The sequence below is a fragment of the Choloepus didactylus genome, chromosome 7 (genome assembly GCF_015220235.1).
Source record: "Choloepus didactylus isolate mChoDid1 chromosome 7, mChoDid1.pri, whole genome shotgun sequence".
NCBI lineage: Eukaryota > Metazoa > Chordata > Mammalia > Pilosa > Megalonychidae > Choloepus > Choloepus didactylus.
In genome coordinates, this window is record NC_051313.1 from 106,565,748 (window position 1) to 106,591,783 (window position 26,036).

General features: G+C 35.0%; 1 protein-coding gene across 7 annotated transcripts in view; it reads left to right on the forward strand.

Moving 5' to 3' along the window:
* Nucleotides 1-26,036, forward strand: part of SUPT3H (SPT3 homolog, SAGA and STAGA complex component) — a 618,339-nt gene that overhangs the window by 233,662 nt on the left and 358,641 nt on the right. For all 7 annotated transcript variants that reach the window (XR_005217888.1, XM_037843148.1, XM_037843147.1 and 4 more), the window contains one exon: nucleotides 24,309-24,393. Coding sequence is in view for 6 of the 7 variants with exons in the window: in XM_037843148.1 (XP_037699076.1) it covers nucleotides 24,309-24,393 (85 nt within the window). In the remaining variant the exon portion in view is untranslated. The remainder of the gene's footprint in view (nucleotides 1-24,308; nucleotides 24,394-26,036) is intronic.

The window sequence follows — 26,036 nt, forward strand, 5'->3', positions numbered from 1 at the left end:
GTCAGTTTTCCAAGAGAATAACTATAATCAGGTAATGTCCTCCTGTACGGCAAAGCTGTGATATTGGTCCACTTCATTATCTGCTGGATACTAATAAATAGATGCCTTTAGGGTAAGCATTCATACCTACTCTAATGGGTAGGGGTATTGAGTATTGAGAGGCATTGGATATTTGGTTTTGAGTTTATGAGGGTAAGGTTTTTTTTTCTGTTTCTTTCACTTTTTTTCCCAGGTGCCTAAACCAGTGCTGTCAAAAGAAGATGCACGTTAAGTATTTGTCAAATGAACAAAGTATCTTTGAGGAAGAGGTTGAATGTTGTTGCTTTGCTTGTAAGGGGACATGAATATGTCAAGTTCAGAATATGATCCTTATAAAATGCACTTTCAGGGAGCTACATGAATTCTTGTTCTTTTTGATGCTCTAGAATAGCCTAATACTTTAGAGCACTGATTCTGGAACTGGAGTCTTAGTCTGAATCACAGTAGGCAATTTTACTAGGTTTGTGGTCTTGGGCAAGTTATTTAATCTCTTAGTGCTTTAGTTTTGTTAGCTGTTAATGGAGATAATAACAGTACCTATCTCATAGTCTTCTTATACTGGGGATTAAATGATTTAAAGGTGTCACAGGCCTAGGAACAATGCCTGGCACATAGTGCATGGATGTATTCATAGATTTTTTTTTTAATTATTGATTTTGGAGGGGAAAACAGCATTATTCATGTCGGAATGGAAGTCAGTAATTTCTTTGATCAAAAATTACATTTTTGGGCAATGTACTCCCCACCTTTCTTCAAGAAGGGACTAAATTACAGGGATATTTAAACATGACGAATCACCTTGGAATCTTACAAAAACACTTTGATTTCAATAGAGCGAAAAAAACAAAATCATAAAGATTTGCTCCATGTCGGTTTCATCGTAATTTCATTTTGTGGTAACTACTTTGTATCTTTTATTTTAAATCCCAAGTCCCTCCCTCAGAGGCTAGACATACTCAGTGCCCTTAACCCTCACATCTCTGATGCTGTCATGCATAGTTTTTTGGGGGGAACCTTTAATTACCAATCTCAGAACATCCTATAAATCTTCATTAGAAAATTCCTTCTGAACTTTTGCTGAAAAGTAGTTACTGTGTGTGCACTGTGTGTGTAGCAGCTGTTTACCTAAGTTTAGAAAAAAAGGTTGACCATTTTAATTTGCTTTAAAAATATCCACTGGCAATGGTTCTCATTACAGATGTGTGGTTGTAACATTTCATTTTTTAAATGTGTATCCATCTTTTTTAAGTTCTAAAGGAGTCCAAAGAAACCATCTAAAACCTTAAAAATAACCACTAAACCTACAGTGTTTTTGGTTTTTAAAAATTCTCAAGGGAGGACATTTTTTATCTTGGACTTAAGCTTCATACAGGGTGGCCCATTTAAAAGAGGCCCTGTACACAGCCACATTATTAAATGTGAACTGTTTTAAATGGGCCACCCTGTAAATCAGTCTTTTTTTTCTTCAAATGGATATTTACTTCTTTGTACACTTGTGAGTTTGGTGCAAGTTTTCAATGACCATGCTTGATAAGCACCCTTCAAATTTAAATGTGTGAACCCAGGTGACATTGAAATGCACAAATCTGAGTTCAGAGACATGCAGGAGCTTGTAAGTTCATATTTTAAGAGATCATGTTTGGATCCCTTTGAAAATTTGGCCAACATTCTATGTGAATCTCCTTTTTCAAAACATTTTTTTTTTTAATGGATGAAATACAAATAAACTGAAAATGGAAACTTTTAACATAAACAGTAATACAGCCTTGGACTTTCTTTTACTGGAAATCTTAAAAAACAGGAAAGATGCCTATTATTTTGGAGTAGTTTAGGGTCAGTTGTTCTCAATATTTTTAATCCAGAACTTTCCAAACACAATACTATTCTCTTTCAGTTATCAAAAAATAAATCTGTGATAGAAATGAAATAGACATGCACGTATAATTGAGCCGTTAACCATCTGATCAGGTTTTGCTCAAATGTACCCCCAAATATTTGCAGGGCACAAAGCAAGAATGTATATGGAGGCCCACTTAGAATATGTCATCATACGTACCTGTGAAATCACATATTAGAACAGGAAGAGATCAAGAAAGTGGACGCTTGGCACTATTTAAAAGCGGTACTTTTTAAGGCAAGAATCTTTTGCCTTCATGTTGTCTGAGAGGAGGATTTGAGAACCTAAGCATTTTCACCAGTTAACACCCCCCCCCTCACTCCCCAGAGTAGTGTGCATTGCTATGTCAGTAGTGACAAAACCCACAAACCTTTATGGCATTCTGATCTAGTTGCCTTTTGTTTTGAGAAATGTGAAGATTTTCCCTGGGGCCTGAGTGGTGTTAGTCAAGAGAATGATTGTTTTAGGCCATGGGTCATGCTCTGCTATTGATAAGTTTTGATGGTGTTGTGTTTGTGACATTTGAGCCCCAGACAGAGTTCCCACTTTCCCACTTCTTAAGGTGATAGTGTTAAGGCCGAGGTGTAAGTTTAGTTCATCAGTTATAGAAATCTCAACTTCGGCTTTGAAAAAAAATGGAATCTGTGTTGCCAAATTTGTACTTAATATGCCTCTATTAACTAATTATCAAAGAGGTCTTTTAATACATTTCCGTAAATCTAGGTAATTTTTCCCCAAGCCAGTTTTTCTTATCTTAGAACATTATAATCTTGGGACTATGGCTAATGGTATGGATTTGAACCTGCCGTCTTATTTTAACTCTACACATTATAGAAAGCAGTACTTTGGGGAAAAAGATTAGAAAAGATTCCAGATAATGTATTTGTATAAACGGAAAACTGAGAAGAAAAAAAACAAAACAAAATGAGGAGTTGTGATAGCTAAATATATCCTAGGTCAATGAGCTTCCTTTGAGAGACTGTAAAGAAATTTAAATTAAGGATAAATCCTTTTTAACATTCCTAATAAGCTCAGATTTTCAGAGTTGTGCTATCAAAATAAGAATGAGGTAACAAATATCTTGAGTCCTAACTAAGAGTCTTAAAATACCCTAACTTGTATTAATCATAGTTAAATAAATGATTAATGAATACTCTTAAAATAATAACAACAACAAAAGGCAGTCTAAAAACTCTATAGTATCCTTGAATGTTGCTGACTTACATTATTTCTTACTGAGTGGCTTTGACCCAAGATAATGACCCCATTATCCTTTTTTTAACTAATGAAATGAGGCTGTATTAGTATTTAAACCATTAATAGACCCACTTGATGAAAATGCAATAGCATGACTACTGTAAAAAAGAGCTTTTGGGTAAAGTAGGTAAGCTTGCTATAGGGAAAATATGGTTTCTTTTATCCCTTAATGTGATGCTCCATCATGAAAAAGAAAAAAAAAAATGACATGGCTCTAAATGAATTACTGGTTGCTTATGTTTGGACTGAAGGTGGCCTTAGTAGTCATTACTTGGATAACTCAGGAATGCACTAGGCTTAATAAGCAGAGATACCAAATGGACACTGAGGACAACAGGATCTAGTATTGAAGGCAATCTAATTAAATATTCACCCCCTCATTCAGGAAGTTTTCACCTGACGCCAACAGGCAACAAGATAAGTATGGTTCTGTATTTCCTTCTACCTGTTAGCTGTCTACCCAGCCAAAGAACATCTGGTATGAGGTAAAGAGGAAAGAGACAAGGAATGACTTGTTCAGTAGCCATATTATGCATAGAAAGTCAATTTAATGATAATTACTTTTAATGCACAGTCAATTTTATTTTGGAATTTTAGTGTTTTACTTGTTCATTAAATAATGACATGTTATTTGAATACTGTAGTGATATTCTTAAAAACTGGAAAACATTCCTAATACTTTGGAATGTTTGTTTTTGTATAATTTTAAATATGAATATATATTCAGTAATTCAAAAATTGATAAGCTGTGCAGTACTGCTTAAGCAAGAGCATGGTGGTTTAATTGCTTGTTGTTTTCTACATGCTTTGGCAAAATGTTATATTCAGACAGTGAGACTATCTTTCATACACTAAAATGACAGCTGCAATAAATGAATTCACGTAATCTAAGATCGACTCAAGGCCTAGCTCAAGTACATCTTCAGAGAAGTCTTTCATGATTATCCTAACTTATTTTCTTCTCTCTCTGCTCTGAACATGAGAAGCTATTATAGTTAGTACCTGTTAGAGTCACTCTTAATTCATATATTATTTGTTTTGGTGTTTGATTACACTAGGGGTTGGGAAACTATGGTCCAAGGGACACATCTGGATAGATGCCTCTTTTTGTACAGTCCATTAGCTAAGATTGGTTTTTACATTTTTTGAATGGTTGAAAAAATCAAAAGAAGAATAATGTTTCCTGATTTTTGACAATTATGTGAAATTCAAATTTCAACTGCCATAAATAAAGTTTTACTGGACACAGTCACGCTTATTCATTTATCCATTGTCAGTGGCTGCTTTCGTGCTACAGTGGCATATTCAATAGTTGTGACAGACCTTATGGTCTGCAAAGAGGAAAATATTTACTATCTGACCCTTTACAGAAAAGTTTGCAGACCCCTAGATTGCACAGTTTTTTCCTAACTTGTTATCCTACCTCACACATTAAAATAATTTAAAAAATCAATAAAACTTTATTAGATTGACTAAAAGGGAAAATTGTACTCATTTGTTGGTATGCTCATTTTACCAAGTGTGCTATACTATTTTTAGCATTCACAAGGACTTGATGTTATTATTCATGTTTGTATTCCTCAACCTTTAGAAGAGGTCTTTCATGTTGGTTGATGCTTAATGAATATTGTTAAACCAAATTGAATTTATATTTAATATATGTTTAAATTAAGATGTATATGTATGCGTGTGTTGGGCTTTTCTTCAATGAGAGAATAAGACTAAATTTATTTAGTATTACACTTAGATGCCAACTTTTGGATCTAACCTCTATTAACTAATAGGGCACCTAGAATTTTTAACTGATGTTAACAAATTTGAGGTCAGATGGTCAGATCATAAAAACTGTAATGATAAATCTGCAAATAGAACCTATAGACCTTAAGCTCCCACCTTTTGTGTAAAGTGTATAACACGTAATTAAATAATTGAAAAATTTTCAAATGAATATTACTCTTGTTAATTGATTCTAAGGGTATAGTATTCAGTGTGATTTAAACGTAGGAAATACACATGAAGTCTTCTTCCTTATTAATATGGAAATCCTCTTCAACAATATTCTCAATATGTTTCTTTCTTACAGAAGTAAGAACTCAAAATTATTTCACGGGGATAAGAACAGCCCTCACTATCTTTGCTGCTTTAATCCATGTGTATTTTAATATTAAGGCTTAACTTTGCTAACAAAACATTAGAATAAAGTCAGTTACCAAAATAAAATTAATGATGGTAGGTTTAGTACCTTTTCAGAATCCATTATTTTGTTTTCTTATCAAATAGATGAAAAGAAAAAGAGACATGGATATCTTATAAAAGTCTTTTTCTTTTTCCAAAGATGCTGCCAAATTATTCTTTAATTAAGTTTTCTAGAGAGAAAGTGTATAGGGTTTTAAGTAGAAGTGTGTCTGTGATTTTAAGAAAAATGAGGTTGTTATACTAAATTGGATTAAGACTTTTCTGTTATGTTTTATTTTTATGATGTGTACTAAAAGCTACAGAAAACTTTGTACTCTCTTCACCCACCCCCATCTTCCATCCAACCCCCCATGTCTGAAATATTTTACTGTAGGCTATTGCATTTTTTAAAATTGAGATTGTTCACATACCATACAATTATCCAAAGATCCAAAGTGTACAATCAATTGCCCATGGTACCATCATACAGCCATGCATCCATCAATTTTTAGAACATTTTCATTACTCCAGAAAAGAAATAAACAAAAAAAGAAAACTCAAATCCTCCCGTATACTTAACCACCTGCCCTCCATTATTGATTCGTAGTTTTGGTATAGTACATTTGTTACTGTTGATGAAAGAATGTTAAAATACTACTAACTGTAGTATATAGTTTGTAATAGGTCTATTTTTTCCTGTATGCCCCTCTATTATTGACTTCTAGTTATTTTGTCATACATTTGTTCTAGTTCATGAGAGGGATTTCTAATATTTGTACAGTTAATCACAGACATTGTCCACCACAAGATTCACTGTTTTAGACATTCCCATCTTTTAACCTCCAGCTTTCCTTCTGGTGACATACGTGACTCTGAGCTTAACCTTTCCACTACTTTCACACACCATTCAGCACTGTTAGTTATTCTCACAACATGCTACCATCACCTCTGTCCATTTCCAAACGTTTAAGTTCACCCTAGTTGAACATTCTGCTCATAATAAGCAACTGCTCCCCATTCTTTAGCCTTGTTCTATATCCTGGTAACTTATATTTCATGCCTATGAATTTACATATTATAATTAGTTCATATCAGTGAGACCCTGCAATATTTGTCCTTATGTGTCTGACTTATTTCACTCAGTATAGTGCCCTCAAGGTTTCTTCATCAATCCATTTTTTTTAAGGAAGGTTTTGTTCACACGCCATACATTCCATCCTAAGTAAACAATTGATGGTTTCCTGTATAGTCATGTATTTATGTCTTCACCACCATCGCTTCTATCTATATAAGGACATCTCCATTTCTTCCACAAAGGAGAAAGAGTCAAAGAAGGGAGAGAGACAAAAGAAAAAAAAAAAAGAAAGAAGAAACAAAATGTGACCGCTAGGAAGCAACAAAAGGAAAGGTAGCATTAAACTAAAGTAGTATAAAGAGTCAGACAACATCACCAATGCCAAGAGTCTCATACCCTTCCCCTATGTCTCACTACCTCCCCCCATGATATGCATTTAGCTTTGGTATATTGCCTTTGTTATATTAAAGGAAGCATAATACAATGTTTCTGTTAATTATAGTCTCTAGTTTGCATTGATTGTATTTTCCCCCCAATCCCCCCCTATTTTTAACACCTTGCAATGTTGACATTTGTGCCAGTCTGAATGTATTTTGTCCCCCCAAATGCCTTATCTTTGATGTAATCTTGTGTGGGCAGACCTCTCAGTGTTAATTAGATTGTAATTCTTTGAGTGTTTCCATGGAGATGCGCCCCACCCAACTGTGGGTGATGACTCTGATTGGATAATTTCCATGGAGGTGTTGGCCCACCCATTTGGTGGGTCTGAATTTAATTACTGGTGCACTATAGAAGAGCAGACAAAAAGAGTGAGCTTGCTACAGCCAAGAGGGACGCTTTGAAGAAAGCACAGAAGCTGCAGATGAGAGAGTTTGAAGATGGCTGTTGAAAGGAGACTCTTGCTCCGGAGAAGCTAAGAGAGGACAAATACCCGAAGTGCAATGAAGAGTGACATTTTTGAGGAACTGCAGCCTAGAGAGGAATGTCCTGGGAGAAAGCCATTTTGAAACCAGAACTTTGGAGCAGATGCCAGCCATGTGCCTTTCCAGCTAACAGAGGTTTTCCAGACACCATTGGCCATCCTCCAGTAAAGGTACCCAATTGCTGATGTGTTACCTTGGACACTTTAGGGCCTTAAGACGGTAATTGTGTAACCAAATAAACCCCCTTTTATAAAAGCCAATCCATCTCCGGTTTTTGCATTGTGGCAGCATTAGCAAACTAGAAGAACATTCATTTGTTCTACCTCATATAAAAACATATTTGTACCATTTATCACAATCTTTGAGCATCCTAGGTTTCAATGAGTTATACATTCCCAGTCTTTATCTTTCCTTTTTCCTTCTGTATCCCACATAGTCCTAACCTTCCTCTTTCAACCATACTCACAGTCATCTTTGTTCAGTGTATTTACATTGCTATGCTACCATCACCCAAAATTGTGTTCCAAACCTCTCACTCCTGTCTTTTGCTTTCTGTCTGTATCTTGTTTACAAACTCTGTCATTGTCTGTTTGTCAGAGAATATTTCAAGCTCTCCCTCATATTTGAAAGACAGTTTTCCCAGATATAGGATTCTTGGTTGGCAGTTTTTCTCTTTCAGTATCTTAAATATATCACCACATTTCCTTCTTGCCTCCATGGTTTATACTGAGAAATCCATACATAGTCTTATTAAGTTTCCTTTGTATGTGATGGATTGCTTTTCTCTTCCTGCTTTCAGGATTCTCTCTTTATCTTTGATGTTTGATAATCTGATTATTAAGTGTCTTGGTATAGGCCTATTCAGATCTATTCTATTTGGGGTACCCTGCACTTCTTGGGTCTGTAATTTTATGTCTTTCATAAGAGATGGGAAATTTCCATTGATTATTCTATTATTGCTTCTGCCCCTTTTCCCTTCCCTTCTCCTTCTGGGACACCCGTGACATGTACATTCATGCATTTCATGTTGTCATTCAATTCCTGGAGATGTTGCTCATATTTTTCCTTTCTTTTCGCTATCTGTGCTTTTGTGTGCATGCTTTCAGTTGTCTTGTTCTCCAGTTCCTAAGTGTTTTCTTCTGCCTCTTGAGATCTGCTATTGTATGTCTCCATTGTGTCTTCCATCTCTTGTGTTGTGCCTTTCATTTCCTTAGATTCTGCCAGTTGTTTTTTCGAACTTTCGATTTCTACCTTATGTACGTGCAGTGTTTTCATCATCCGTTTCATCTCTTTTGCCATATCTTCCCTAAACCTTTTGAAATGACATAGCATTAGTTGTTTAAATTCCTATACCTCAGTTGAAGTGTAAGTATGTTTCTTGACTGGGCCATAACTTCGTTTTTCTTAGTGTAGGTTGTAGTTTTCTTTTGTCTAGGCATCTAGTTTCCTTGGTTACCCCAGTCAAGTTTTCCCAGACCAGAACAGGCTCAGGTCTTGGAAGGAGACATTAGTATCCTGTTTCCCTGAGGGTATCTTAGAAGAGTGATACACCCTGTGATGCCTCAAGTCACTGTGGCTTTCTGCCCAACAGGTGGCACTTATCAGCCTGTAGCTCCAGACTGGTGTAAAGAGGTGTGGCCCGTGGCTGTTTTCCCCAGGCTCTGGGGTCTAGTTCTGAATGGAAGGCGGGTAGTAGAACTGAGGCCCCACCTCTTTCCTCTTAGGGAAGATACACCCCCTGGGGAGATATCATTTGAATTTGAATAGTCTCTCTGACTCTGCTATCTCTACTTTTGTCTGGGTCAGAGAGCTGGGAACTGAAAGTGGCTGAGGCTGTCTCCACTGAGCCGAAAAAGGGACAGAAAGCCCCCCTTCAGGCCATTCCACTGCCACCCTCAGTTTCACCAGTTGGCCAGAGATAACACCTGGTTCTCTGGGCTCCCCCTCCCTCCCAGAGATGTCCTCCGGTTCTCCAAGGTTAGACATCACCAAAAGCCTCTGTATGCTGATGGGGGATTCGTAGCTTGTACTGAGCAGTCCACATTTGTTAATTAAAACCTCAGTTGGAGCTGGGCTGAGCTATATTTGCTTGCTCAGAGGTGCTGCTCTCTAGCACCACGAGGCTTTGCAGTTTGTGCTGCCGCTGGGGGGAGAGAGCTCTTAGCTTGGATCCACAGTTTTTACTTACAGATTTTATGCTGTGATCTCAGGCATTCCTCCCAATTCAGGTTGGTGTATGATGAGTGGACAGTCACGTTCCCCCCCCCCACAGTTATTCCAGATTATTTACTAGGTGTTCCTCATTGTTTATTAGTTGTTCCAGGGGGACTAACTAGCTTCCATTTCTCTCTATGCCGCCATCTTCTTCCGCCTCCCTCAGGCTATTGCATTTTAACTGCATAATAAAGATGACACCTATGTGAAAATATAGTATGATAAACAAATTAGTTTTGCAGTTTCTTTTTTAAAGTTAAAACTCATGTATAGAGGAAAATACTTTATTTTCTTCCTTTTTTTTAAATTAATCTTTTTGTCTCTTAAAGTCTTTAGGAACACATCTGTGAGTAGAAATGAGGGTCTCTGAATTTGATGAGGAATTGTATAGTCCAATATAAACCATGCTTTAATTTGTAATGCCACATATTGTTTGAACTCATCCTTGTGAGGATGTGTTTTGACAATCATTTCAACATGATTTCAGAAGTTTTTGGAATTTTTAGGACATAATGGAAGCAGGAGCTTCCTGGAGCTTAGAGAACTCAGTTTCTTTATCTAATATTTTAATTTCTTACCAATACTCAAGGAGGCAAATTGTTTATACTTGTTTAAATCTTGTAAATCTCTGGGTCTCAGGGCACAGGGCATGACACTTTCTCTTTTTCCCTCAGAGTTGCGAAAGGATTCTTTTTGTAAAAGCTAAGGGGAGACACCCCATGGGATTTGAGATATGAAATTTGTTAACAATTAAAAAAGTCCTAGCTGTTACTCTTGTAGGAGCCTGAGGCTATGAAAATCAGAGATTCAATTCCTGGAATCATTTTCGGGTTGATTTTTCTGAAAGTTTTCTCTGTTTATCAAACCCTCTGTGTGTGGTACATGAATGTTTTTTAGTGTCTCTAAGCTGCAAGGAACATTTCACTGTCAGTGTAATTATTATTACATATCTGTAAACTGTTCCCAATCTGTGTGTAATATCTGTATTATAATACATTTAGTTTCATGAAGTTCACCATACGTTTATTGTTCTAGAATTGTGCAGCTAAGAATAATTTTTACCAAGTTTTAACCTTGGGAAATTTCTGTTTTGTTGAATAGAATGATTTCTGAACTTTGTCCCAGAACTGGATGTCTATGTGGTTTATACATAAAGGCTCTATAGATTTTCCCAGATACAAAGTTTTCAAATTTACAGTTAATTCTTGAGTCTTAATGGCAAAGTGAATTTCATGTGTTAAACTCAGCCATTTGAAAGGATAGAGAGGAAGCCATTGATTTACATTTGATTTGAACACTGTTTTTCATTATTCTAGTAGATTTGTTTTTCTGGCTATTGATATAAAAAGCATTCAACGTTATAGTTCTCCGAATTTTTTCTCTTAGTCTTGTAAACTCAATTACTCTAGCCTTTATACATTGTTTTGCGTTTCTGCATGTCTCACACTTGGTTGTCAAAGAATTTTTTGCAGTTTTATCCAGTACCCTTTTGCAGCCACCCTGGTTGAATATATGTTTATATCGTCATTTTTTTATTTTAATTTTATTCTTTATTTTGTTGGAAGTTGAAATAAGTTACATCTGAAGTCTCTGCAGTTTCTGTGAAAGACAGCGTTATAAACTTTTAGAGTTTGGAACCAGAGAGGTAAGAGTTGGAATCCCATTTTTGCCATTTGTTAATTATGAGAATTACTTTGAGTAAACTAGTTAACCTCTTGAAGCCTAAAATTGGAAATAATAATGGTACCTACCTCACAGTGTTTTTCTGACATTTATATCAGTTCAATTACATCTAGAAAATAGTAAATCTTCAGTAGATATTATAAATCTCGTTTGCTGATGGACATTTTCCTTATCATTATTATCATCATTACTAGTAGTATTATATTGATTCTAAATCTTGTTCCTTTCAGATTCATTAATTTGTTTTCTTTTTGTATCTGTGCCTTAATAATAAATATAACTAATAATTAAAGAAATCCAAATAAATATACTAAATCAATTCAAGGAGACAAAGGAATGTATACATAAAGAGTTAAAGGATATTAAGAACACAGTGTGTAAGAATAAAGAAGAACTTGGAAGTATAAACAGAAATTTAACAGAAATTATGGGAATGAAAGGCACACTAGAAGAGATTAAAAATACACTAAAGGTATATAACTGTAGATTTGAAAATGTGGAAAGAAGAAACAGCAAACTAGAAGATGGGACAATTGAAATCATACAGTCAGAAGAACCGATAGAGAAAATAATAGAAAAAATTGAGCAGAGTCTCAGGGAGTTGAGTGACAGCACAACGCATGCAAACATACACATTATGTGTGTCCCAGAAGGAGAAGAGAAAGGAAAAGGGGCAGAAAGAATATTTGAAAAAATAATGGCTGAAAATTTCCCAACTCTTACGAAAGATATTAAATATACACGTCCAAGAAGCACAACGTACTCCAAACAGTATAAATTCTAATAGACCTACTCTGAGACACATACTAATCAGAATGTTAAATGCTAAGGATAAAGAGAAAATTCTGAAAGCAGCAAGAGAAAAATGATTTGTCACATTAAGGGAGACTCAATAAGACTAAGTGCTGATTTCTCATCAGAAAGTACACAGGCAAGAAGGCAGTGGTATGATATATTTAAGATACTGAAAGAAAATCTAGCCAAAAATTCTTTATCTAGCAAAGCTGTCCTTCAGAAATGAGGGAGAGCGTAATATATTCACAGATAAACAGAAATTGAGAGAGTTCATTAAGAAAAGACCTGCCTTACAAGAATTACTAAAGGGAGTTCTGCAAATTGAAAGAAAAAAAGAGGAGAGAATGGCTTGGAGTAGTGTGAAGAAATGAAGATTATCAGTTGAAGAAATGAAGATTATCAGTAAGGGTATATAAAAGGGTAAAATAAGCAAACTCATAGAGTTAGAATCTAGAATATAGGTTATCAGTTGATAGATTGGGGTAAGAGAATAGGGAGTTGATGCTTAGTTTGTACAGAATTTCTATTTAGGTTGATTGTAAAGGGTTAGGAATGGATAGTGGTGATAATAGCACATTATTGTGAATGTAATTGACAGCACTGAATTACATAGGTGAATGGGGTTAAAGGGGGAAGCTTCGGGTTTTATGATAGCAGAATGAAAATTAAATGATAAAACAGAGTGGTATAACACAGTGTGCCGCTTTGGATGTATTATGACCCCCAAAACACTATGTTCTTTAATGTAATCTTGGGGGGGCAGACATATAAGTGTTAATTAGGTTGGAACCTATTGAGTGAGTGTTTCCATGAAGATGTGACTCAATCAACTGTGGGCAAGACCTTTGATTGGATAACTTCCATGGAGATGTTACCCCACCCATTCAGGGTGTGTCTTAATTAAATCACTGGAGCCATATAAAATAGCTGACAAATAGAAGGAGCTCAGAGCTGCAGCTAAGAGAGGAGAAAGCCATTTTGAATCCAGAACCCCAGAGCAGATGCCAGCCATGTGCCTTCCCAGCTAACAGAGGTTTTCTGGACACCAATAGCCTTTCTCCAGTGAAGTAAACTCATGTTTATGCCTTAGCTTGAACACTTTATGGCCTTAAGACTGTAACTTTGTAACCAAATAAACTCTCTTTATAAAAGCCATCCATTTCTGGTATTTTGTATTCTGGCAACATTAGCAAACTGGAACACACAGTGAACCTCATTTTAGATGATGAACTATTGTTAATAGTACAAGTCTAAGGATGCTCTTCATGAATTATAACAAATGTATGACAGTAATATATGGTGTGAATAATAGGGTGGTATATGGGGGAAATACAGCTAATGTAAACTGGAAAATAGTTACTACTACTATTTTAATACTCTTTCATGAATTGTAACAAAGGTAACTACTGTTAAAACTAATAGTACAATTGCAAAAAAGTGCTGTCATAAATTGTAACAAATGTTCCCCATCAATACAAGTTGTTGTTGGTGGGGCAGTGTATGGGAATCCTATATTTTATTCATGATTGTTCTGTAAACCCACAACTTCTCTAATGAAATTTTTTTAACAATAATAAATATACCATTAATCTGTTACCCTTTTGAATAGCTTTTACTTGTCCCCCAAAGCATATCAAGTATAATAAAATTTTCCTTATGCTTTTATTTCATTCAGTAAACATTTATTGTGTTTTCACTACATACTGGGCACAGGGAATATAAAAATGCAAAAGACCAGGTCTCTACCATCACCCAATTACCACTAATGTAGTAATCTTATGTTATAAATTTTGCATGTACAAATTTTTGATTGTATAATTAGTTCTTTTTGGGGTACAGGATAGGAAAATTTCATGGAAGGGAGAAAATTTTGGTCAAGATTTTAAAAGATATGTTATTAGTTAAACAGGTGATGAAAGGTGGCGGCAGCTTGAGGAGGTACATTTAAGCCTTCTAGGCAGAGGGGAAGGCACAGAAGCAATGATATACAGAAAATATGTATGGGATTATGGGAGAAAAAGAGAAATGTGGGCCCTCTCCCTTTGGCATCTTTGCCTATTAACTTGGCATGGGAAAATGTTACTCTTTCTAAGGATATACCCTTTGGTATTTTCTGCATAACCTAATGCCAGCCTAAGTTCTTGGCCAAAAATGCTATGATTATTGGCTCATTCCTCCTAATATTGTGCCCCCAGGTCACATGACTTGTAGATTTTTTTTCCATCTAGTAGACAGCCTTAAGTTTTAAGTGCCTTAATGTTTATATCTGTTCTACCAGTATCTGTTTTGTATGTCTACTGGAGTTGCATACCATGGGGAAGACTCCCTGTGATCTGATATCACAGTGGAATCAGATGGCTGATGAATCCCATCTCGATATCTGTTTTTTTCATCACCTGTATGTCTTTCCTTAAGAGTCCTTTTCCTTTTTAACACTACTCTCCTTTTGCTTCCTCTTTCTCTCACTTGCTCCCTCCTTCAAACATATATTGAGTGCCTACATGAAACTGATATTGTGTTAGGTGCCGAGAATATGGTTAAATAAATCATACTCTCCTCTAAAATCAAGTAGGTAGATGAATAATTCATTATAAAAGTACATGTGATACATGCTGTGATAATGATATGAACAGGGTGTTATGGAAGCCTCTAGAAAACTGGATCTGTTATTTATTGCCACAATAATGATGCATAATAGAAAACCAAAATCCTCAATAGCATGCCACAGGGACATTTATGCTTATATGTCTAGGATAGTATATTAGGCAGCTGCACAAATCTTGACTGAGGGTCAGCCAGCTGTCAGCTCATCTAGGATGCTGCAACTGTGATGACTCATGTGACTCAGCTCTGTTTCATGTGTCTCTAATCTGCCAGTAGATTAGCCTGGGCACATTCTCATGGCAGTGGCTTAGTGCAAGAGCACAAGTTGAAATAGTGCTTCTTAGCCTTGACTTGTTAACATCTGCTAGCATCCCATTGGCTAAAGCATATAACAAGCTTGAGATCAGACTTATGGTGCCAGGGCACTTAAGTTACTTGGCAGAGGGAATAGAGATACTATGAGTTGAAGAGTTAGAGCCATCAATACAACTTACCACAGAGGAGCATCTAAATTAAACAGGGGATTAGAGAAAATTTACCAGTGATGGTTCCCTTTGAACTAAGTTTTGAAGGCATTGTCTGAATGAAAGAGGAAACAAAGGCGTATTTGCCAGTGAGAACATCACGTATAAAGGCCAGAAGGTGTAAGAAATATTACATGGTCAGCCATCTACAGGTAGTTTGAATGTTAGGAACAAAGGGCACTTGCTTGGAAATAAGGCTTGAGCCAAAGACAGAAGCCACAGTTTGGAGACCTTTATATAATAAACAAAGGAGTTTGAAAGTTGTAGTATTCTGTGAAGGTTCTAAGCTTGGGTGTTAACTACCATTGTCACTTTTATTGATATTGTTACTGGTATTTTATTTGCTACCAAGAGCTAGTGCCTATGAAGATACTTAAATCACATACAGGCTGGTGGCTGATAGATACATAGATACATGTTTTTATTAATATTTTTAGTGCATTTAGAAGGCACTATATTGTTCATTTTACATTTCTAGAAGTAGACTAAGCTTTTCATATTAACATGTATAGTTTAAAGATTAATAGGAGTTTCAGTGATATTAATACACTTACGTACTTTTAACTTACCCTTATTTATAAGTATAAAAATTTATAAAAGCTCCTGTTTTACAAATGTCAAAATTTTGAAGTTGTAAACTAAAGTAAAAACAAAAATTACTCAATATATCCTATATTTTAATTCTCAGTTTGACTGTTATATATAATTATATGTTGGCAACTTTTTTCTCGTTTCATCACCTTTTTATCCATGTTCTGGAGAAAAAACTGAAAATCCATTGCATCTGGGCATGCTAAATTCCATTTCTCTTTGAGTAGCATTGTTGAGACTAGAGACAGACTTTTTCTTAGTTTTCTCAGGGCTGGAGTGACTGATCGCTGTCCAGTTTACATACTCTAAAAAGACAGTTGTCTTGTATACTTCCTGATTTGAACTGAAGCCCTTTGTGAAGGAACAAATGGAATGTATTATGTGTTAAAACTGGGATATATTATATATTTCCCTGTGGCAGTCATGAATATTTACACAAATAATTTTTGAGTTGTTTAATGGGTAATATAACAATTTTGAATTATTTTCCATGTTTTTTAATTTACACATTTATATAATCAGTATTATTGAATAGGAGACTAAAACCATTGGTTTGGTGACAGATTAAATCCCTGGAAATACGGTACTTAGGAGAAAGCTTATATACAGCAGTGGTCTTAATTATTGCCAGTTGGTTTATCTAGAATACTATATAAGTAGGTGTAATTAAGTTATAACTTTGGCATGAGTTTGCTCCATTTTATAAAATTGGGGGGGGGGGCGGTAGATTCTAGTCACTACGCCCTTGTGAACATTACATCAATTTCAAGAAAAATCCTGAGGTCTCTAATTAATTGGAGCTTGCATGAGTTCACAATTCGTATAGGAGTAAAACAATTTCCCTTTCAGACAGGGTAATGCCATAACAGTTGAGTACAAAATTTCAGCATGGCATTCAACATCATCCCTCATGATGTTCTTGTGGATGAGATGGGAAATTAGACTAGAAAAAGAATAAAAATAAGAATAAAAAACAAAAGTAAAAAAGAACACTCAAATCATCCCCCCATCCCACGCAATCTTCATTTAGTCCCTGTCCCCGTTTTTCTACTCATCCATCTATACACTTGGTAAAGGGATGGTGATCCACAAGGTTTTCACCATCACATTTATACTGTATCATTTTAAAAACCTGACTTAGGGAATGTCTTTCTTCTTCTTTGAAAGAGTCATATAAAGTTAAAATACCCTGTTATGGGTAAAGGATGATATTTTCTGTATTTTAACACTTCAAATTCTGTGTGAAACCAAAGGAAGAGATGTTTATTAGGTCCAAAATTTAAATTTTCTGTAGCACACTATCTAATTTAACCTGTCTGGTCAGTTTATTTAAACACCCCAAATAGATGGAACCTAGAATATGGAATGAGATCCTATTATTCTGTACAGGTTAATGTAACACCAGGATTCATTCCAGAGTATTTTGGGCAGGAAAAAAAACCAAAAACGACGATTTCCAAAGTCTACATGAGACACTGGGTAAAAATGTGGAAATATTAAATTCCCCACCTGGGGAATTGCTGATATTTTCTCAGGCACTAGGGAACCACAATTGATTAAGCAAAGCCCTTGATCTTGACACTTGCCTTTATGAAACTTTTTTCTGCAGTGGCAAAGCTAGGCCTGCATATAATTATGCCTAAGAGTCACCCCCAAAGAGCCTCTTTTGTTGCGCAGATGTGGCCTCTCTCTTTAAGCCAACTCTGCAGATAGACTCACTCCACTCCCCCCTAACTGGGACATGACTCCCAGGACTATAAGTCTCCCTGGCAATGTGGGACATGACTCCCAGGGTGAGCCTGGCCCTGCCATTGTGGGATTGAGAATGCCTTCTGGACCAAAAGGTGGGGGAAAAAATGGAACAAAATAAAGTTTCATTGGCTAAGAGATTTCAAATAGAGTCAAGAGGTCATTCTAGAGGTTACTCTTAGGCAAGCTGTTGCCAGATATTGCAAACTACCACAGTATGCCAACCCCCAGTCAACAGTATTCCTGAAAATCCTGGGGATTTTTCTTAGTAAGTTTATTTTTTCAGAAACTTAATGCCTCCATGTTGATCCTATGCCAGATAAGCCTTGAACTCTAGAGGTACCAGTCTCTCCAAGAACGTCAACCAGTTTCATGCTTCTATCCCATAAGGTCAACATGCCTTTCCAGCACAAGGAAGTTAAAATGGTCATTGCCCAGATATCCCTGAAGAATGAGAGAAAGGTCAAATGAGAGGGAGGAGGTGTTATTAGAAAAAGGTAACTTGTAAGTTAGTTCCACTCTTCCCACCCCCAAAAACTTTTGATTATTGCTTCTGTTGTCTTCAAGGATTTTTGTTTGTTAAAGGATGTTATCTTTGGTTCATGACTTGTTCAACAGTTAGATTAGAGGTTTTCATTCCTTTTGTTTATTTAAAAGTTTTGGAACATTTTTCTTTCAAATGAAATCTTGTGCAGACCTCAATATATAAACCAAATAAATATTAAACCACTGTGATTCAAGTGAGGACTAAAAATGATGGTAGTTAGGGACGGTATTTCCAAGGATATGCCATTTAAATTGAGATATAAATGATAAGCGGTGGTGGGCTCTTTAGCCTGAAAATACTAAAGGGGGTGCATACTTTCTTCAAGTAGATTAGTGGTTGCTTAGGGATGGGAATTGGGATTAATCATAAGTGGGCATGAGGTCTCTTTTTAGAGTGATAGAAATGTTCTAAAACTGGATTGTGGTGATGGTTGTACAATTCTGTAAATTAACAAAAAATCATTTAATTGTATACTTTTAAAAAGTTATTTTTATGGTGTGTATGATGGTTAAGTACATGTGTCACCTTGGCTAGGTTATGGTTTCCAGTTGTTTGGTCAAAAAGCACTGACCTGATTGTTACTGTGAAGATATTTTGTGTATTTAAATCATCAGCAACTTGACTGTATCTGTGGCTGATTACATCTACAATCAACTAAGGAGATAGCCTTCAACAATGAGAGAAAAGTCTCATCCAATCAGTTGAAGGCTTTAAAGGGAGAATTGATGATTTTAGCAGTCAGAAGGAAGAATTTCCATCTCTACTTCAGCCAGCCAGCTTCTCCTGGGGAATTTATCGAAAACTTTCAGCAGAGTTCTCAGCTTGTGGCCTGCCCTAAGGAATTCAGACTTGCCCATCCCCACAGTTGTGTAACCAATTCCTATAATAAATCTCATAATATTTAAATTATATATATATATATATATATATCCCATCAGTTCCCTTTTCCTGGAGAGCCTTTACTAATACAGATTGTAAATATTATTTCAATAAAGCTGCTTTAAATACATTCCATTTAACAATATATATATAAAGAGAGCAATTATCTTAATTTAATTCATTATATTCCATAGATGCTCAAAACATTCAAATATTTCTCCTTCATATGATTAAACAAAAGCCCTATAAATTAAAATGTGGAGAACACTATATAAAAGAATTCCCCAAAAAATTACATTAGGATCTTTTTTCACCAGTGAGCTTTGCTGGAATGATTTAGCATCAGCCCAAATGCATGTTCTTCCTTGTGATGACCTAAATGTGTAAGTCACAGCAAAAATTAAAATTTTCATCTTTAATAAAATAACTTTTGGACAAAATATATCTTTCCATGATACCAGCACAACAAGTTTTTGGAGTCACATTAAAATACACAGAATTACATTGGTAACTAATATGAATATTTATCTTTTAAAAGCAAGACTTCATCTTTTAAAGACCTGTCATATAAAAGAAAGGTTTGATATTTCATCTAGTTCCAGAGGACAAAACTAAGCCCATTGTGTGGAAGTTAGCAAAGAAGCAGTTCAATATGGGAGGAGTAGACATAGTGATAGTGGGTTATAGAGTCACTAAAGGTTTAAATGACATAATATATGTAAATGTGCCAGCCACATGTAGAGCACTCAATAAATGGTTGCTGTTCATAGAAAAATAGATGTAGATAGTCACATATAGATAGGGAGGTAGAGCAAATGTGCCAAAATGTCAATAATTGGTGACTCTAGATGAAGGATATATAGTTGTTTATTGTACTATTCCTTTGATTTTTGTGTAGTTTTGAAATCCTTCAAAATAAAAAGTTAAGAGGGGAGAAAAGAAAGTAGGGACTAGATTTACAGGTTTGATTGCAGTCCTCATTACTGTGTGAAAGCATATACTGTGAGAACATCATTCAGTATCTCAAATAAAAAGACAAAGCTGAATTTATTGCATACTATAGTAAGGAAGAAGTAGTCTTTTAGCAAGGAAGACGGTGATATGTAGAGTTTTACCGAAGTATGAAGTTCAGGGATTGGTATTCTTCTGGAGGTTGACGTCATCTGTGTAAGAGGTTACTCAGATGACATTCTGTTTTGTTGATTGGATGGCACTCAGAGGTGTGTTTATTGGAGAGAATGTATTCTTTATTGATTGACTTTCAGAATTGAGAAGCTGCCATTGTTCATTGGCAAGTTCATTAATGTGAGTTGTGATCCAGTGAACACAAAGCTGGTTCTGGTGGCTACTTGTTTCCATGGCTACAGAAAAATCACTCATTTCCTTAATATATGAGAATGTTAAAAACTCTCAGCTAGTGCAAAATTCAGTGCCAGACATATAATTTAAATCTCAATTAATGGATGAGTAAATTTTTAAAAATCTCAAATGTATTTATTTCATTGTTTAACTTTTTACAAAAAAAAGGACAAGACAGAAAAAGTTTCTTTTTTCAAGGGAATGATTGAATAATGAACAAATCTTCTATATTTGTTTTCAAACATTACCCTATTATTTCAGTTCTAGCATATGAAGACAGAGAAACAAATACCATATGGGAAAATAGTTGATAGTTTTACGTGCTCTGAGGTTGAGAGTTAAGCTATGAATGTCAGTGGCTGGATAGCTAGCTGGTCAGTTCCCATTCAGGGAAAGAAATAGCACTGAGCTGAATGAGTTGCTGGAGATATGCAGAAAAACGTTCACATGACAAGTATTCAACAAAGAAGATTATAGTAACACAGTTGAAAGTTCCACTGTGCCTGGCCATCAGCTAAAAAGAAGGGGGAGTCAGTAATGATGAAAAGAAATTACACTGGAAGTTAGATGATCTGGTTCTAGTTTCTGCACTGCATTAAGTAGTACTACAGGTAACTTCTCTGCTTACCTAAGTCCATCAACCATAAAAGGAAGGGATTGGATTAGATGATTTTAAAGATGCTTTGGTGGTTTGGAACTGTATGTACCCCAGAAAATAACGTTCTTAAAGCTAATCCATTCTTGTGGATATAAACTTATTGTAAGTGGGACCTTTTGATGAGGCTACTACAGTTAAGGTGTGACCCACTTCATTCAGGATGGGTCTTAATCCTATTATTGGAGTCTTTAGTAAACAGAATGAATATATATAGAGAGAGAACGCCAGGGAAGTAAGAAGCTGAAAGCTGTGAAACACCAAAGGATAACATGGTGCTTTCATTGGGAATATTGTCATAGGATTTTACATTATTCCTTTTTATATTATTCTTTGTCAGTTTATTTAGCAGGGTGCACTGTTGAATACAAAACACCTCTTTTCATGATTTTAAGCCCTGATTTAAGAATAGAAGAAAAGGATCCGATTTTACTTTAAAGAGATTCTGAAAAAGAAGCAAGATGGGGTAGGGGAGGGGTATGTTTGGTAATAATCTGTAACAGAGAGCTTCCTGGACCAGTCACCAAGAATACAAGTCCCACAGGCAGTTTGCTCATAAGACATCAAGGAACCAAACAGAAAAGTGAAGACAAAGAGACGTTTCTTTATTGCAATGTGTGCATCTTCTTGGATGCTGAGTTGCTTTTGGTACTTACCATTGTCTACAAACTCTTAATGTGGTTAAATTATTCTGGATGCCATGGTTAAGTAATTGCTGTGGTCTTGGAAACTCTTTTTTTTAGCTCTAGTTTTTTGGATGTTTTCTGACCTCAGGTAATTGACATTAGTTTGGAATGGACACTGGGTGACTACTACTCAGTTTAAGAAGGCCCTGGGTGACTTTCTAACCCCAAAAGAGAGTCCTTTTTCCCTTCACCACTTATTTGGTTGTATTTTTATAGGCTAGGTATTATTATAAAACCCAGGAATTTCTCTTAACTGGAATTAGAACAACAGTGAGCTAGAGCCCTAACATACACTCTAGGTAAGCTAACCTGGCAATAAACAGTACCTGCAAACACAGACATCACATTGTTTATATCACTCTTACCCAATATTTATTGTAAGTTGTAAAATTGTGTTGAGAGCAATACTAATGATCAAAAAGAGGGAGGAGTAAGGGGTATGGAATGTTTGGGGTCTTCTTTTTTCTTTTTATTTCTTTTTCTGGAGTAATGCAAATGTAAAAAATGATCTTGGTGATGAATATACAAATATGTGATGATATTGTGAACCACTGAGTGTATACTTTTGATGGACTGTGTGGTATGAATATATCTCAATAAAATTATGTTTAAGAAAGAAATGACTGTTCTTTGAATGTTTGGTAGAATATTACAAATGAACAGAGGCTTTTTAAACTGTTGATTTGATTTAAAAATTATAGGACTATCCAGATTTTCTATTTTTTCTTGAGTCAGTTTTGGTCATTTATATTTTTCTTGATACTTATCCATTTCATCACAGTATCCATATTTTTCACATAATACTGATCATAATATTCTGTTATTATCCATGCTGCAATATGGGCAATTTTATGTTGTCCTGAACAGTAGTTCTATTTTTAGATGCACCTAGTCTGCTCTTAAATCATTGTTTTTAGGTTTTTTGTCATAGTTTTCATTTGTATCTCCCTTTGGGGTGTTTTCAAATGTGACTAACCAATTCTGATAGTTTTTTCCCCCAAGTACACTCCCCCCATATATTTTCACTTCAAGTTTTAAAAAAACATGAATCACATAGTTAATATATGTTTATTATATGATTATTCTAATATCTGCAGGTTTTTTTTTTTTTTAGTTTAATTGTTCTTTTTCACTTAATTTTTATTCTTATTATTTGTGTGTGTGTGGTAATGAAAATGTTCAAAAATTAATTTTGGTGATGAACGCACAACTACACAATGGCACCATGAACAACCAAATGCACACCCTGCACGACTGCATGGTATGTGAACATATCCCAACAAAACTGAATTAAAAAAATCCAATTCACCAAGAATTGGTTTGAAACATAAAAAACAAACAAAAAAAACCATGAGTGAGTATACATATGTACACCTGTATACCGATATACATATATACACCTACACGCATATATACCTGTATATGACACAAAGATTGTCACAGTCTCTGCATAGTGGGATAATGTGTCTTTTTTTTTTTTATTAATTTCAGTTTTATTGAAATACATTCACACACCATACAAACACCCATGATATACAATCCACTGTCCACAGTATGTAATATCTGCAGGTTTTGTTGGTCTCATTCTAAAGTTCATTGATTCTGCTCATTCTCACTCAAGAAGATTTGTTTTCTTGTATTCATAGTGAGTTTTTATTGTAAAGTCCTTGATATTTTGTCCATGGGCATTCTTTCAGGTCTTTGTTTAACATATGTTCTTTAAGAGATAATTTGCATTTGTTTGTACCGGGAACCCATAGGGACTATCATCATAGAATCACTTTAATTTTTGCATAGATTTTTTTTTTTTCTTTTAGCCTATGTGGGTAACTAGTGTTCTGACAGCAGTCACGAATGTGAATTTGTGGTTAACAATTCTCAGGGAATAATTTTTTTTCTATTTTTTCCCTCTCTTCTACTCAGGATTGGCTGAGATACACGAAGTTCCTTCTGTTGCCTGGGTATTTTCCTAGTTTGCACAAGGAAGTTATCAACATCACTGGGTGTCAGGTTTCCCAACTTGATATTGGGTTCCTCATGGCTGACCCCTTTACCTTGCTTGGAGTCTCAGCATTCTTTCCTGTATGCTATTTCAAATTCAGGATCTAGGCTGTTACGAATAAGCAGATGCCTTCAGAATAAATTTGAGCTCCAGCGCTCTTACTCTGTAGAATTGAATTTTCTCCTGTTATCTGACATCTGTTTGTCTTCTTATTGCTAGTTAAGGCATGCTTTAAAAATAAGTGTTTTATATATTATAGTCCATTTTCAGATGTTCGTTATCAGGATGGTAAATATTCTCTATAAATAGAGTTGACTATATTGCCAGAAAGGAAAGTTGGGAATAGGACTTTTCAGATCACTTTTGCAATCCATTCTTCATAATTTGCTAGTATGTTGATTACAAATTATAATTTAAATGGCATTTACATAAATTTTTCTTTTAGCAGTTTTCATTTTGATTACTCATGTGCCTTTTATAATTTTATGGCTATTGCCTTGTTCTTGTATTGCTAGTTTGGAATTTATTGCTCATGTAGGAAAGATATATTTTCTTTATATTTCTTTATTAAGCTGATTCTTATATTAAATCTTTCACTTTTTGCCTTTCTTAATTTCACAATCTTTAATATTGGTGTGTTTAATTTTTTTGTAGGTTTTCTTTAGGCGATGCTAGGAGGCCTCTTCATGAAACAGCAGTTTTGGTAGAAGATGTGGTGCACACTCAGTTAATTAATCTGGTAAGAATATACATATTCTTATTTTGTATCTCTCCTCTGCATTCAGATACTTTAAAAAATATTTTTACATCTGGATTCCTTTTTTGTCAGCTTTATTGAGGTATATTTTATATATATAAAAAATTCAACAGTTTAAGTGCATATTTCGATAGTTTGACAACTGAATATAGTTTTGAAACCACAAACACAATCATGATATAGAAAATTTCCGTCATCCAAAAAAGTTCCCTTCTATCCCTTTAGAGTCAGTTCTCTTACCCCACTCCCCGGCCACATATGCTTTTTGTCATTGTATTTTATTCAGAACTTTTAAAAAAACTTTATTTTGAACTAATTTTAGATTAGCAGGAAGAATACACAAATAGTATGGAGAATTCCTATATTCCCTTCACCCAGCTTCCTCTAATGTTAGTATTTATGTAATCATAGTACAGTGATCAAAATCAGAAAATGAACAGTAATATAATAATAATAAGTAAATTACAGATCTTATTTGGGTTTTATCAGTTTTTCCACTTGTTTCCCTTTTCTGTTTCAGCATCCCATCTAGGTTACCATGTTGCATTTAGTTATCTTGTCTTTGTAATCTCTTCCTATCTATGACAATTCCTCAGTCTTTCCTTTTTTATGAACTTGACATTTTTGAAAAGTACTCATTAGTTACTTTGTAGCATGCTCCTTTATTTGGGTTGCTCTGATGTTTTCTTATGATGAAGATGAGGTTAAATGTTTTTAGCAAAATTACCACAGAAGGACCACAGATGCTCTTTCTCATTGCACCATACCAAGGGGTTCATGTTCTTAGGTCTTGTTATCTGTGATATTAACCTTGATAACTTGGTCAGAGTTATGTTTGTTGAATTTTTCCACTATAAAGTTACTATTTTTCATTTTGTGGTTAATAAGTATCTTGGTAGGATACTTTGTGACCATGCAAATATTATTTCCCAATTTTTTTTGCCCATTTTTAGCATCCATCAGATTTTGCCTAAGAAATTTGATACTGTGGTATTTGCTTACTGATAATTTTGTTTTCTTCTTGCCTTTACATTTATTTTTGGAATTCTTCTGTAAGGAAAAGCTGTCCTTTGTTCCCATTTATTTATTCAGTTTTCTATGTATATCTATATTGACTAGTTGATGTTTAAATTTTATTCTTAGGATCATTATCCTATGTATATATATATATCAATTTTTTTTAATGCTCAAATTATTCTATTTTGGCCACTTGGAACATTTGCAGGTTGGTTCCTGTGTCCTATCAACAAGTTCCCTTCCTTTTATGAGCATTTCATTACTTTCTGAAACCATAAGATGCTCTAGACTCATGTTGTATTTCCCCTGTCCCAGCCCTGGAATCGACCATTTCACCACAGAACCCTGTTTCTTTGAATGTTTGTTTTTGTTTTTATCTTTGTTTTTTGGGAATGTGGTATTTAGAAACCAAGATCTGGGTGCTAGGTGTGCTCACTGTTACTATAATGTGTGTATGCTTACTCAGGATACATACATATCTATATTTATTGCTGTATTTCTTTAGGTATGTGTGTGTATATTTGTGTATATAAATATCATGATTTCAAACTGAAACTTCCAACTCTAATCCCGTTCTACAGGGTTAATTCTTGCATTCCCGTAAGCTT